Source organism: Schistocerca nitens, chromosome 1, assembly GCF_023898315.1.
Source record: "Schistocerca nitens isolate TAMUIC-IGC-003100 chromosome 1, iqSchNite1.1, whole genome shotgun sequence".
Lineage (NCBI taxonomy): Eukaryota > Metazoa > Arthropoda > Insecta > Orthoptera > Acrididae > Schistocerca > Schistocerca nitens.
In genome coordinates this window covers 735,154,724-735,167,159 of record NC_064614.1, presented here as the reverse complement: position 1 = coordinate 735,167,159, position 12,436 = coordinate 735,154,724, and the positions used below count along the sequence as shown (strand labels likewise).

General features: G+C 41.0%; 1 protein-coding gene across 1 annotated transcript in view; it reads right to left on the bottom strand.

Moving 5' to 3' along the window:
- The window catches only part of LOC126197660 (sodium channel protein Nach-like), a 140,030-nt gene extending 129,772 nt beyond the window's left edge, over positions 1 to 10,258 (bottom strand). Inside the window, exons 1-2 of the mRNA XM_049934658.1 lie at positions 10,152 to 10,258; positions 511 to 717 (exon numbers count right to left, since the gene is read on the bottom strand). Of these exons, the coding sequence (XP_049790615.1) occupies positions 511 to 717; positions 10,152 to 10,258 (314 nt within the window). The remainder of the gene's footprint in view (positions 1 to 510; positions 718 to 10,151) is intronic.
- Between the last annotated feature and the right edge of the window lie 2,178 nt (positions 10,259 to 12,436).

Sequence of the window (12,436 nt, the reverse complement as noted above, 5' to 3'; positions counted from 1 at the left end):
ATTTTTCCACCTTTCCTTTATGCGGTATAAATTTTCGATATGGTTCCTCTCGAAACACCAAACACTTCGGCTACCTCGATTATGGAAGCACCCAATGTATGAGCACCAGTAATTTGCCCACGTCAGAATTCACTCAATTCCAACATTATGAACGTACAGCCACACAGATCACTGTTCTGAACATGACTGACACTTGCAAGTTATTCCGAATGCTGCATAGGTGCTGTTTGTGGTCAAATCAACAGTCCAACCTGCAGGCTAGGTTGGCACTTGCACTTTTGCTCCAGGATGCATTTCTTGTAGCGTTTCCAAATTTTTGTCCAGCCCCTGTAGTTTGTAAGTTCTAGGAATCAACGCCATTTTCGAAAAAATTTAGTTTTCATGCTACTTTATTTTCCAAAAGTTAGCTGTGAAATGTGGAAGTTGATATATATGAGAGCACAAAAGCTCCTCCCCCTTGAATCTGCACCTGACAACATTTGGCTACAGCATAATCAGGTTACAACTTACGATTGTTCGTAAAGGCGTACGGCATTGATGAGGTGAACTTTGTTTATGTTACAGACGGTGACGGCGGGATACGGGACGTTCCAGATGGGGTAATGAGTTGACTCCACTGTCGTGATGGTGGGTGACGTCATGTACTGGGACCACACCAGGTTGATTAGGATGCTGGCCGCCGTTGCTCCAGCGGCACAGCCAAGCAGCCAAAGCAGCCTATAACACACAGAGTGAAATACAGTCGTTCACCTATAGAGAGTGCGAACTTACCAGTGTAAATGTGAATGAGGCCAGTATGTGTTAATTTCCGAATAACGAGAAAATCGGCATGAGAGTAGGAGACAGTTCGTTTGTTTCAACTAGGGTAAACATTTTTAACTGAACCGAGGAAAGGGCATATATAGGTAACGCAAAAGTGCGTTAACATTAGAAAAGTCAGTACTTCACGAAATAATGTGGGTAGAGAGGTAAAAATTGACACGCGTCCTTGAAATGACATGAGGTTTTAACGAAACCCAAAAACGTGCACACAGTGACCAGTATATGGCACTGAACAAGCAGTACTGAGGCCCATGAGAAAGACAGGCCGCGGCGCGTACTCACCAGGGTAGGTCTGGGCTCGCTCGCTTAATTCAGCAGACAAAACGCGTTTCCAAATCTGTTAACTCGCAACTGGGTGTGTACGTACTAATGAGAGTTGCAGCTGCTGCTGGAAGTCTTATAGGCTACCAGTCGCACAACAAAACTTGAGATAAATTCTCGACATAAATGGTATGACGGCTTGTTTGTAGCATTTAGTCTCTTCTGCGTAATAGTCCTCTTTTCATACAAGATGTGGTGTTTTATGCAGCTGATTATCTTTTTGAAATGATTTTAGTTTTATTGTGCCCTAGTACAGCCGTAACAAAGTATTAAGGATTAATAATAGTAAGATACCATATTAATGAATTTCAGTAGAAGATACAATTCTCGTTTGTACATACACACACAGCTACGCGTTAACAAGTATAGAAACGCAGTTTTTCTGCTGAGTTGAGTGAGCGAGCTCGGTCTACCTTCGTGACGTAAGCGCCGCGGCCTGTCTTTCTCGTGGGCCTCGATTAATAAATAGTCACGTCGCATGAGAATCGTTTATAAAATCAGCTGTAGGCACGCTGATATGTTACGGAACCGCATCATCCCTAGCCTGGCTGATTAACACCTGTTGGAAGGTAAGACCTCAATCCGTGTGATTATTGGTTGTGGTGTTACCTGAAGTCGGGTGTCTACTACGACTGTCCGACGTCATTAGGGAAGCTAAAAAACAATATCTAATCGCAATGTCTCACCATACCTAATGATATACTTTACAGTGCTCCTCAGAATACTCTCTCCCGAATACAGGCATTGTTTATGAATGACAGTTAACACGGTGAGCATTTGTTACAAAGAACTTTCTCACCAAACAATGGGCACAATTGATCTCTCACGCGTGTAGCAATATGAGGTTAGGGATGATGAGATTTTACAACGTATGGGCGTACCACGCACCCCCATGCGGCGTCACTGAGATGGACTGTCCAACGCCATCTGTTAGCCAGTGTTTGCACTAGGTTTTGGTTTCAGTGAAACTCCATGTCATTTCAGGCATATGTGTCAAGTTTTACCCATTTCCCTACACTATTCCGTGAATTAGTGCATTTTCAATTGTTAACTGGCTTTTGGGTCAACTCTTATGAGCATTATCACAAAAGTTTTGAGGACTTTTCTGCTCCTTTGCACCACTTCCAAAAAAAATCCATTATTTCAACGTGCAAAACCTTTACGGTATCAAAAAGAGTGCAGATCCAACCGTTATCTTGAGCGACCGAGTCTAGCATTGGGAAATCCTTGTACCCTCAATGACCCTTAGCTGGTCCAGTGAAACAAGACAAGACAGAAATTCTGTTGAATATGCAAAACTGTGAATAACCACCGCTAAATAAGAAAATGCTTTTATTCTGAAGAACAATTGCCAAAATGCACCTACGAGCACTCACAGTGAAGTGTTGGAGATGATCAGCCACTTATGAACATACTCTGGGCTATTATGCGGTGGTCGGATGAATTTCATATTGAAAACCAATGTTTCGTTCCCTTTTCTTGAGGCACGCAAGGAGCATTGTGGTTTCTTTGAAGGTCCGATCAGTGACGAATATAGCAGCTTTCTTCCGAGGGAAGGCGGGAGGGGAGGGGTATGTCACAGGCTTCAAATTTTAATGATACCATACTAAAAATAGCAATGGTATTAATAGTTAAAAGCTTTGTGAATCTATGACATTTATTTAAATTATGTGTTAAGTATTAAGTAGCTGTAGACTAAATTAATCATCATTTCTAATAAAATTCATCCTGCCAAGCTTTCTAAATCCGCACTGTCTTTGTGTATATGTTCACAAGCCATCATTAAGGACTAACAGCATAGGAATACAGTATGAATTATGCTGCAAGTACTCGGCCAGCGGTTATAAACAACATCGGGTATTTTTAAAACCGGTTGTTCTAAAGCACACTGAATTTCATGCAATACATTTTATTATTTAGGAGAAGCATGAAAAAGTTTATAAATGTCCGTAACAGTATGTAGGATGCGTTTTGTTATATGGCATTCATTCCTACAGTTGACTGCAACAACTGACAAAACGTGCTCTGCAGTGAATGTATGGTAACTCGCGCCCTCTTTTCTCTGACAGTCGAGCGCGGACGCTTGTGACGGAATACAGAACCACTAAAATAAGTAACACCATCGAAAGAGCCTGTTACTAATTTGTCGTAACAAAGACCGGAAACTCTAGGTAGGAATATCAGCATTGTAGGACAAGATAAAACTGCCATTTACTGTAAAGAATACACGTTAAGTTGCAGAGAGGCACAGTTAAAGGACACTTACTTAAAGCTTTCGCTCAGCCTTCATCAGAAAAGGGAAACACACATACCTCATCCACACACGCATAATACTTGTACCGCACTCCGTATTTCGGCAGCGATTCTTGGAACATTTCTACAACCCCTTTTAGCTCCATTACTCCACTTCCTCCAGAGTAGTTAGCTGGGCAATCAGCATCATGATTGTTGGTCATTCTATTTTCGCATCTGCAATACTTGGATAAAATTCTGCTATTTCAGTTGCAATTCCATTGAGTCATGATACAAACCACTATGAACTTGTATTGAAGCAGTGGCAGTGTCTATAATGACAATGTTAACCTTCAATTCAAATATAAAGTGAAATAAATGAAAAGAAAGCACAAGTGATCGAAACGCACGAATTGTGAATATGCCAGTCGTATGCGGAAGACCTTGGATGAGGTGTTAACTGTCGTGATTAGTGGAAAGTTGTTAGTAGATTCCGTGAATTATCTGTGACATATGTGTGGAAAACCTTCTTGTACTGCTAATGTGATAGTGACGAAGTAAAACCTCAATCGACTTCTGACAATCTTCAGCTCTATTATCATTTGTAAATTACACTTCCAATTCGGAAGATCCGGAGGAGTAACAACGTCACAAGTTGGACTAACGCGTTTCCTTTTCAGGAACTGACTCATTGATTTAGTCTAATACATGTTTGTTGGTTTCATATCATCAGCCCCCAAAGATTCCGAGATTTGATGATCATCCCAGTTCTTGTTCCATTCCACTTGCTTCTGCACCAAAAAGAACTTCCCTTCTTCCACCTTTCAAACCATCGAGATCTTCACCTTGTCTTCCTAACCGTCGTGCAGTTTCGATGACGGCGCTTTCATATCCCACCGGCGAGTTCAAGAATCGCATTTTGAATATTCTTAATTACACCCAACTCTCAGAGTATACATGAATGGACACTGACAAATGCTATAAAAACTTATCTGATTATACAAAGGACAGTTAGTGTAAAAAAATACCGATATGTCAGTAACTGTGATTTGAAAGTGAAATACTCTTTCAATTTTAAACCCGTTTGGGTTATCAATAATTTAAACTTATCAACTAATTATCTGGGAAATCCATATGATGATGACTGGTTTGCAGTCAGACAAGCAGAAGGTTGACGGGTCTTTCCCGGGGTTTTCCATGGTTTTCGGTGAGATTTGCCCAAACAGGGAGACCTTAAATTTAAATTCCCATGGCAAAACTTGCTGTTAGATTGTACCCGAACATACGGTATCATCGACCTTACTGAGCGGTAGCTTGTTGTCTTATGCTGCCTTTAACCATTGTATCTGCTGCTATTGTGTTATTCACAGCATTTGATACTGAGTACAGTGCTTGCTTGTCTTTAGTCGTCCTTAGTAGTACCAAAACGTGTTTATTAGAAAAATTTCATTACCACGAGGCTCAAATGGCTCTCAGCACTATGCGACTTAACTTCTGAGGTCATCCGTCGCCTAGAACTTAGAACTAATTAAACCTAACTAACCTAAGGACACCACACATATCCATGCCCGAGGCAGGATTCGAACCTGCGACCGTAGCGGTCGCTCGGTTCCAGACTGTAGCGCCCATTACCACGAGGGGCACCATGTAATGATACAAGAGATGAGAAATGTGCTAAATTTGAAATGGGCTGTGTATATCAGCAGTGCTGAATATTTTACCACACAGACGTGTTCAACGAACTCGGCGCTATGCGCGCTTGTAAATTAACGTATTTGCGGCAGCGAAAGAAAGAGAATAAACACTGTGTAGGCGATACTACTCTTTGCTGATACAGCACCCTTGTCACTGGATTAACAATACTATTTACCACGACTTGAGATACTGGATAAGAAAGGCGTGTTCTCGGAGCGGATCTAATTGTATTGTTGCACGACAGACATTATGGAATTTGAGAATTAAGTTTACTTATATAAACGCTGAGGCGTAACATCTTGTGAACAGAAATACGAAAGTGGCTGTTTTGTTAAAGAGAACTATGATATAGTTAAATAATTATTCAAAAGTGAGCAATTTCATCATTTTAACAACTTTGGAAATTTGTGCTTCAAGTTTACATACTTATATATGCACGATTAGAGATTCGTCTCTGTGGCTTTGTGAGGGTTAGTTCTAGCCTGCATGTGATCTGGTTACCTCGCAATAGATCATCTCTGCATTGGAACTGTAATTTATTAATGTTTTCTCCCCCCAAAACTGAGACGACTGCATTCATGCATCCCAGAATGCGCTACGAGTGTAGGTTGTCACGTACGTATAACGTGAGAAATAAATAAACTTTACAACAGAGTGGCGTGCAACAGCAGCGATGCGGAAGGCGGCAGCTACAGCTTCGTAGCACTGCCATTGGATCATTACGGCGACTATAGGAAACCACATCATACAAGTAAACTTACTAAACATAGGTATAGCTGGACAGCTCTGAAAGCTTAGATGCGTTTAAAGGCATTGTTAATTAAGTGGAACAACTTCTTCGTGAAACAAAGCAATTTAAATGTCTCTACATTTATTCTTCTGTCTCCATATGAAAAGATACGATCTGACCATTCCACGTGTTCTTCTTGCACAAGACGTCGAGCATACTGAAAGAATACATCTCTTGCAGTGGTTCTCAACTTTCTTCAGCTGAGTTCCGTCTTGATGCCTTCGAATGGCGACCAACAAGGCCCCCCCCCCCCGCCCTCCTACCTCCCTTCCTTGACACATATGCTTGAAATGACATGGCGTTTTATTGAAACCAGAAATAAATGCACAAAATGACCAACACGTGGCACTTGATAAGATACAAAAACAATAATTAGTAAGAGAATTGATTTTTAGCAAAGACGATGTTAATCGTTAATAAGTCGGTTGCCATTCATCAGCAGTCCCTGTAGTCGAGGGACAATGTTGTGAACAGCACTATACGGCATCTCAAATAGTAAAGGGTACAGCTATGTCGGAAATGATGTTTATTGAACTCAACCTCTGACATGAATAGTCCAGTTGAAACTATGTGCATATAAAAGTGTTTGTAATGTTTTAATTTACATTTACTGCCCTGAAGATGGTCACACAGTAACCGAAATCTAGATATCCAATAAACATCATCCCCGACTGATTGCTGCACCCTTCACTATTTGAAATAAATACAGTCGCTGGGCACAACTGTTTCCCTGTGGTAACAAATCTGATAAGACTACACAGCTATAACAGAAGGTATGGTGCGAAATTGCCATCCGATGTTATCTAATGAGGTCGGACAATGGCGGTAGGCTTGAGACTTCAGGTAAGTCCAGAACTAGAATCGCACGGATTGAGGCCTGGGTACCTGGAGGCAAAGAACGATGCAAGTGGTGGCTCAACACGTAATCCTCACCAAACCTTGAGCGCGAGAGATCTTTCACACGTTTAGCAATATGGTGTAGAACGGCAACCTGCATGAAAGTCGTACCTTCCAGCAGGTTTTTATCAGCCAGTAGTCGAGGGACAATGTTCTAAACAGCACTATATGGCTTCTCAAATAGTTAAGGGTAGAGCTATTAGTCGGAAATGATGTTTATTGAACTCAACCTCTGACATGAATAGTCCAGTTGGAACTATGCGATTTTGTAACATACCGGCGTACCTACAGTTCATTTTGTACACTATTCTCATGTGGTGTGACTGAAGTGTTGGTGTTCACCATCTGTCGGCCAATTTTTACACATATGCCAATCAGGCAGAATCGCCAAGAGCGTTGAGAAAACCATCCCGTCAACGCACCATCTTGAAGATACCCCTACGATAGAACGCCGTGTCCTGCTGCGTGAAGAAGTCCGTAACTTCCTACTGCACATTTTCGTTCGACAAGAATCGTCGACCTTTCAAGGCCATTATTAAGAGATCAAAGATGTGATAATCGCATCTGGATAGATCAGGTCTATAGAGTGTCAAGACACTTGAGTTGACCTGTAATGGATGAGGCTAGCCATCCAGATCGACCATGTCTTGTGTCGAATCACGACCAGCACGGAAATCGCACCATTCCACAACGGTGGTTTTCGACAGATATGTTGCCCCATACACGTCCCTCATTCTCCGAAGGATGTCTACTTCTATTTGTCATTTCAGCAGCCAAGAAAAGAGGACAGAACGTTGCTCCTGTTTGGACGATTTGATAATGACATCATCGTAGCTGACATTCCCGTATTTACCGCAAGCACGTCGGGAAGACACGGATGTCACACCAATTCCTTGCCTAATGGTGGTGCTTACATACCTGCATAGGAGTCGCGCTGCGTTACATATACTCCGCAGTAATGCCTCAAACTTTCTGAACGCACCTTATACTTTCCATTGTCTTTTTACAGTCTATGCTCCTATCAGATGCTAATTAAGGTTTTCATTATTCCATCTAAATAAATCTTCCCCATCAGGCCTTACTGTATCCAAAATTTATCATTTTTAAGTAATTTATTCATCTGATTAAAATAATTGTTTGGCCATTTTCTCAATGAGTGTTAATCTGACAAAAATATCAATTTCTACACACATATGTTCGGTATTGTGAAATCTGTGATTTAGTTTTGGAAAAGTAAACGCTGAAAAATTTGGATGAGCTTATGTAATTGAAGGTATAGGGGGGAGAAACGAAAGGAAAGAGAAGGGAAAGAACTAATGATGACTTTGTGGTGACGAGGGAAAATGAGTGCCAGACCGATTTTTTGAACCCTGCTTACTGGGCAGCTGCGTTACCCACTGCGCCATCCACACACCGACTTCATCGTAAATGCGCAGCCTATCTCGACACGCTCCCTGGTCGACTCACATTCCCACCCACTGCCACCTATCAGCAGTTAAAGTCCACGTCCTCCATGCTTGCTAATTTTAGATTCCCGGTGGAGTTTGAATGAAAAATGTGCATCTGCCCTCGAGGTTGTTCATGTAATTGATTCGCCTCGATGCACGTTACCTTCGATCTCCAATGGGAACCTAAAATTAGTGAGCGTGAAGGGCATAGACGGTGACTGCGGATAGGTGGCGCTTCTTGGGAGTGTTTTTCGACTGGGGATCGTGACGATAAACACTGTGTCTGGGTGCAGCAGGTAAGCAGGGGAGCCCGGTTTCGCGTCCCGGTCCGGCACACATTTTAGCTCGCCGCCGCTGATTCCGCACCAAATCCCCATGCAGCTGATATTTGTTCTTTCCCTTTTGCTTTCCTCTCTCCTGATATCATTAGTTCCTTCGCTTTTCCTTTCCTTTCGCCCCGTCCACATATTTTGATCACACACAGATTTAATTACGATTAATACAAAGTTGTTATATATATATATATATATAAACTTTCCTATTTTTTGGGTTGTTATTAAGACAATCCTTTGTACATAGAATGGTTTCTAGAAAGGACAGAAGACTAGTTTTTAACGTGCCATTGACGATGATGTCATTAGAGACAGAGCACGAGCTAGGATGGGGAAGAAAATCTGATGTGGAATGGCTATGCCCTTTCAAAGGAATCGTCCCGACATTCACCTTTAGCGAACAAGAAAAATCATGGAAAATCTAAATGTGGGTTGCCGCACGGGTTTAGAACCGCCATCCTCCCAAATGTGAGTTGCGTTTGTTACCAAAATGCAAAGGTATTCCTTGATTGCGTTTAAAGTAGGAATATTCGTGCTTCAAATGGCACGTAGTGGGGAAAAGGAGGGGAGGGAGGAGGGGGGGGGGGTTGTTGGTCGCCATTCGAAGGCATCAAGACGGAACTCAGCTGAAGAAAGTTGAGAACCACTGCAGGAGATGTATTCTTTGAGTATGCTCGACGTCTTGTGCAAGAGGAACACACAATTGTCTACCTACATTATTATGTGATGTATTGAATCTGTAAAAGTTAACGGGCTTTCGCTTCATCTTGTATGTAGTGAGTGCAGTCCGCTAATCTCAGAGGTAATAAGAGATCTGTATAATGACCGTCTTTGCTCGGACTAGCATTTCCATATTTTTTTACACTGACAGCAGTGCCCGGAAGTGTGTCTGAGACAAGTGATATTGTATTTTATACACAACTCTTACAAGAAATTCTCTGGTCATCATGTTTAGGTGAAGATGGTCCTTATTTTCCATTTAGAGCTTTACAGTTTTATAACATGAAACACTCAACGATCTGTGCACTCCACAGGTAAGACATTACGTTTTTTATTACGACATAATGGTCGCTACAATGGTGATACACTATGGTTAATGATGGTTATGTACAGAGTTACAATTAGATTTTAAATATTCTCAGAGTTTTTATGTTTTCCAGAATAGCATAATTTATAATCATCGTAAAATTTTACCCCTGGCACACATTTCGTTTGATGTAGACATGCACAGTATGTAAGTAACCTTATTTGTATTCTTTAATGTATACAAAGTGTTCTTCCGATACTGGTTTGTTGTCTATCCTCTGTATCAGAAGCCACTGGATTGTCTATATGCCTGATACCGGACTGCTAATAAATGCGTCTGATTTGCAGCTCATGGTGCACAACGAGTTGTTCCATCAAGAATTTTATATCTAAAATGGGTGACATAACATTTTCACCAAGAATACTTTTTAAACGAGGTCTCGAAATAACGTGCTATTTCCGGAATAGGACACACCACACAGGAGTTAGTGATGTCAGCCCTCTACAATGATTGCACTAACGTTGTGTTAGGTATTTAATAGTACCGCAGGCGCAGACATTCAAAGTGAGTTTGTTCGCCGTCCTCACCTTTCAAACCAGTGCCGGCCTTCCTCGGTGATATACTTCAGACCGTGAAGGGTAGTGGCCTTGCAGAACTCGGACAAATGCCGACTCAGTGTATTCACGATCTTCATGGTTCTTTTGCAGTTGCTCTTCATTATAAAGCCTGTAAAGAAAACAACGGTCGTTATATACGTTTTCAAAAAGCCTTCATTCAAGAAGCATTTACTTCAGGCTCAAAAATTTTTATGCCAGCAAATAAGAATTCTTAACGTAATAGCAGTGCTATCATATTGATATGAACGATCTTCCTGTAAACAAGAGACCCCGAAGACGAAAGATTTCTAAAAACCATTTTTTGGCTTAACATTCTCTGGGACGTCTACTTTATTGTAGCGTTCATTCTAAGTTAGCAAAGAACACCGTTATCCAGTTAAAAGCCGTTTTATGGAAAAGTGTCTCCGAAAACGATTCACAGTGGGAAATGATAGTCGACATGTAATTTCAACAACGGCCTAACAGGAATTATGGAAATTGTGAACGTGTTCGAACTTGTGATCGGGCCAGCCTGTTACAACTTCTGCACAAAAGCGAAGCGAGCAGAGCAGCGGGTGACAGAAGCCACCAAAGAGGCCGGCAGGACCACCACGGTCACGAAGAAGATAGAGGAAGACCCCCTTTTAGACCTGGAAGGATTGCTGTATGGTCCAGGGATCACTGACTAGAAGTATATTTAACACAACTACAATAAATGTAACCAAAAACTTTAAATCCGTGTTTCTCGAAACCGTATTTTTCAGATTGGCGAGAAACATAACTTGAGAATAGTATATACGATTTTGATTGGAATTAGATTGCGGCATTCTAAATTGAATTCTCTATCCGCGTACATAACCGTTTTGCGGTATCATAGAAAGTATACTTTCAGTGCATGCTTTTGTCTCGATTTTGTGGCCGAAGAAAATGACATTTGTTTTAACACATCACCATTTTGCTAGAACTTAATATTTTTCAACTATTGTAACTATCGTGTTTATTGAAAATGACTTGCAGAAAATTATTTTGTTCGGGAATTCCTGACGATGACCAGTATTCCAGCTGCAAGGGATCCTCCCACCTGGAGCAGCAGTTACGGGAGTCTCCCGATGTGGAAACAAAAATGATTTCTTAAAGACAGAACTGTAAGGAATAAAACTATGTCATCAGATTTATCATAATTTGTTATTTAACATGATAAAAAAAGTCACGAAAATCACCTACTTTTCGTGCGCTCACGGATGGCTATCCCCCGTAAGTCACGTACTGACGTTTTTCAAATTTCATTACAAACTTCGTGAGCTTGTTGTGAGGATCTAGCAGTGTGCCCTTTCTGTGTTGTAGGAAAAGATACAAAGCAATAAATTCTAACTTCCTTCATATACTGTGTGAAAAAGTGAAGATAGTTCACTCCATTACTGCTAAACTTGATATCAGTTAACGAATGTGGTAATAGTACTTAACACTATGACCAGACTAAGCACGCAGTGATTAAGTGACTCGCATTCTGCAGGGGGAGGAGGGGGGAAGGGGGGGGGGGGGGAGAGTTGGAGGGTTGGATTACCCTGTCAGTAACAACATTAATTTTTCCCATAGTTCTCCGAAATCACTAATCGCAGCGCCGTAATATTTCCTTTGCAAAGGACACGACCGAATTCCCTCTTCATCCTTGTGCCGTTTTAACTTTTGCTACATTTTTAAGGACCTCGTCGTCCACGGGCCTTTCTTTACCGAAAGCTAAAGGATAAATAAAACGACCGTTTTCATTGTTAACATTTGTGAAATTATCATTATTTAACAAGATTATAATTTTGTAGGGTGCACTCATCCATTTTCTTTAAATCTGTTGCTGCCGCAGGCTCATGTTGTCAACTGCAAATGGTAGTTACGCCATGAATAATAAATACAAACATTAAATTTCAGAACTTTTATTCTGTCACTTCATAATTGTACTGACATGCTTACAACACTGACGTTCATCTTCCTTAAGTCATTACACGCTTCTTGCACGGAAATTAATAAGACACTGCTCTCTCATGCCAACGTGGCTGCCCCTTTATATATAAATACGAACAATGCTCGGTATTGTTATAAAGGGCTTTTTAATGAAATTACAATTGAAACTGTTGTCTTAACATTAATGACAAATTTCAACAGTTGCACTGGCACTTATAGAGCCAATACACTTATCAGGTTTCACGCATTTAACATTTTAGAAGTGTGAAAATATTCAAATATGAAATATTAACAATACTTTTACTATTTTTATAAAATGC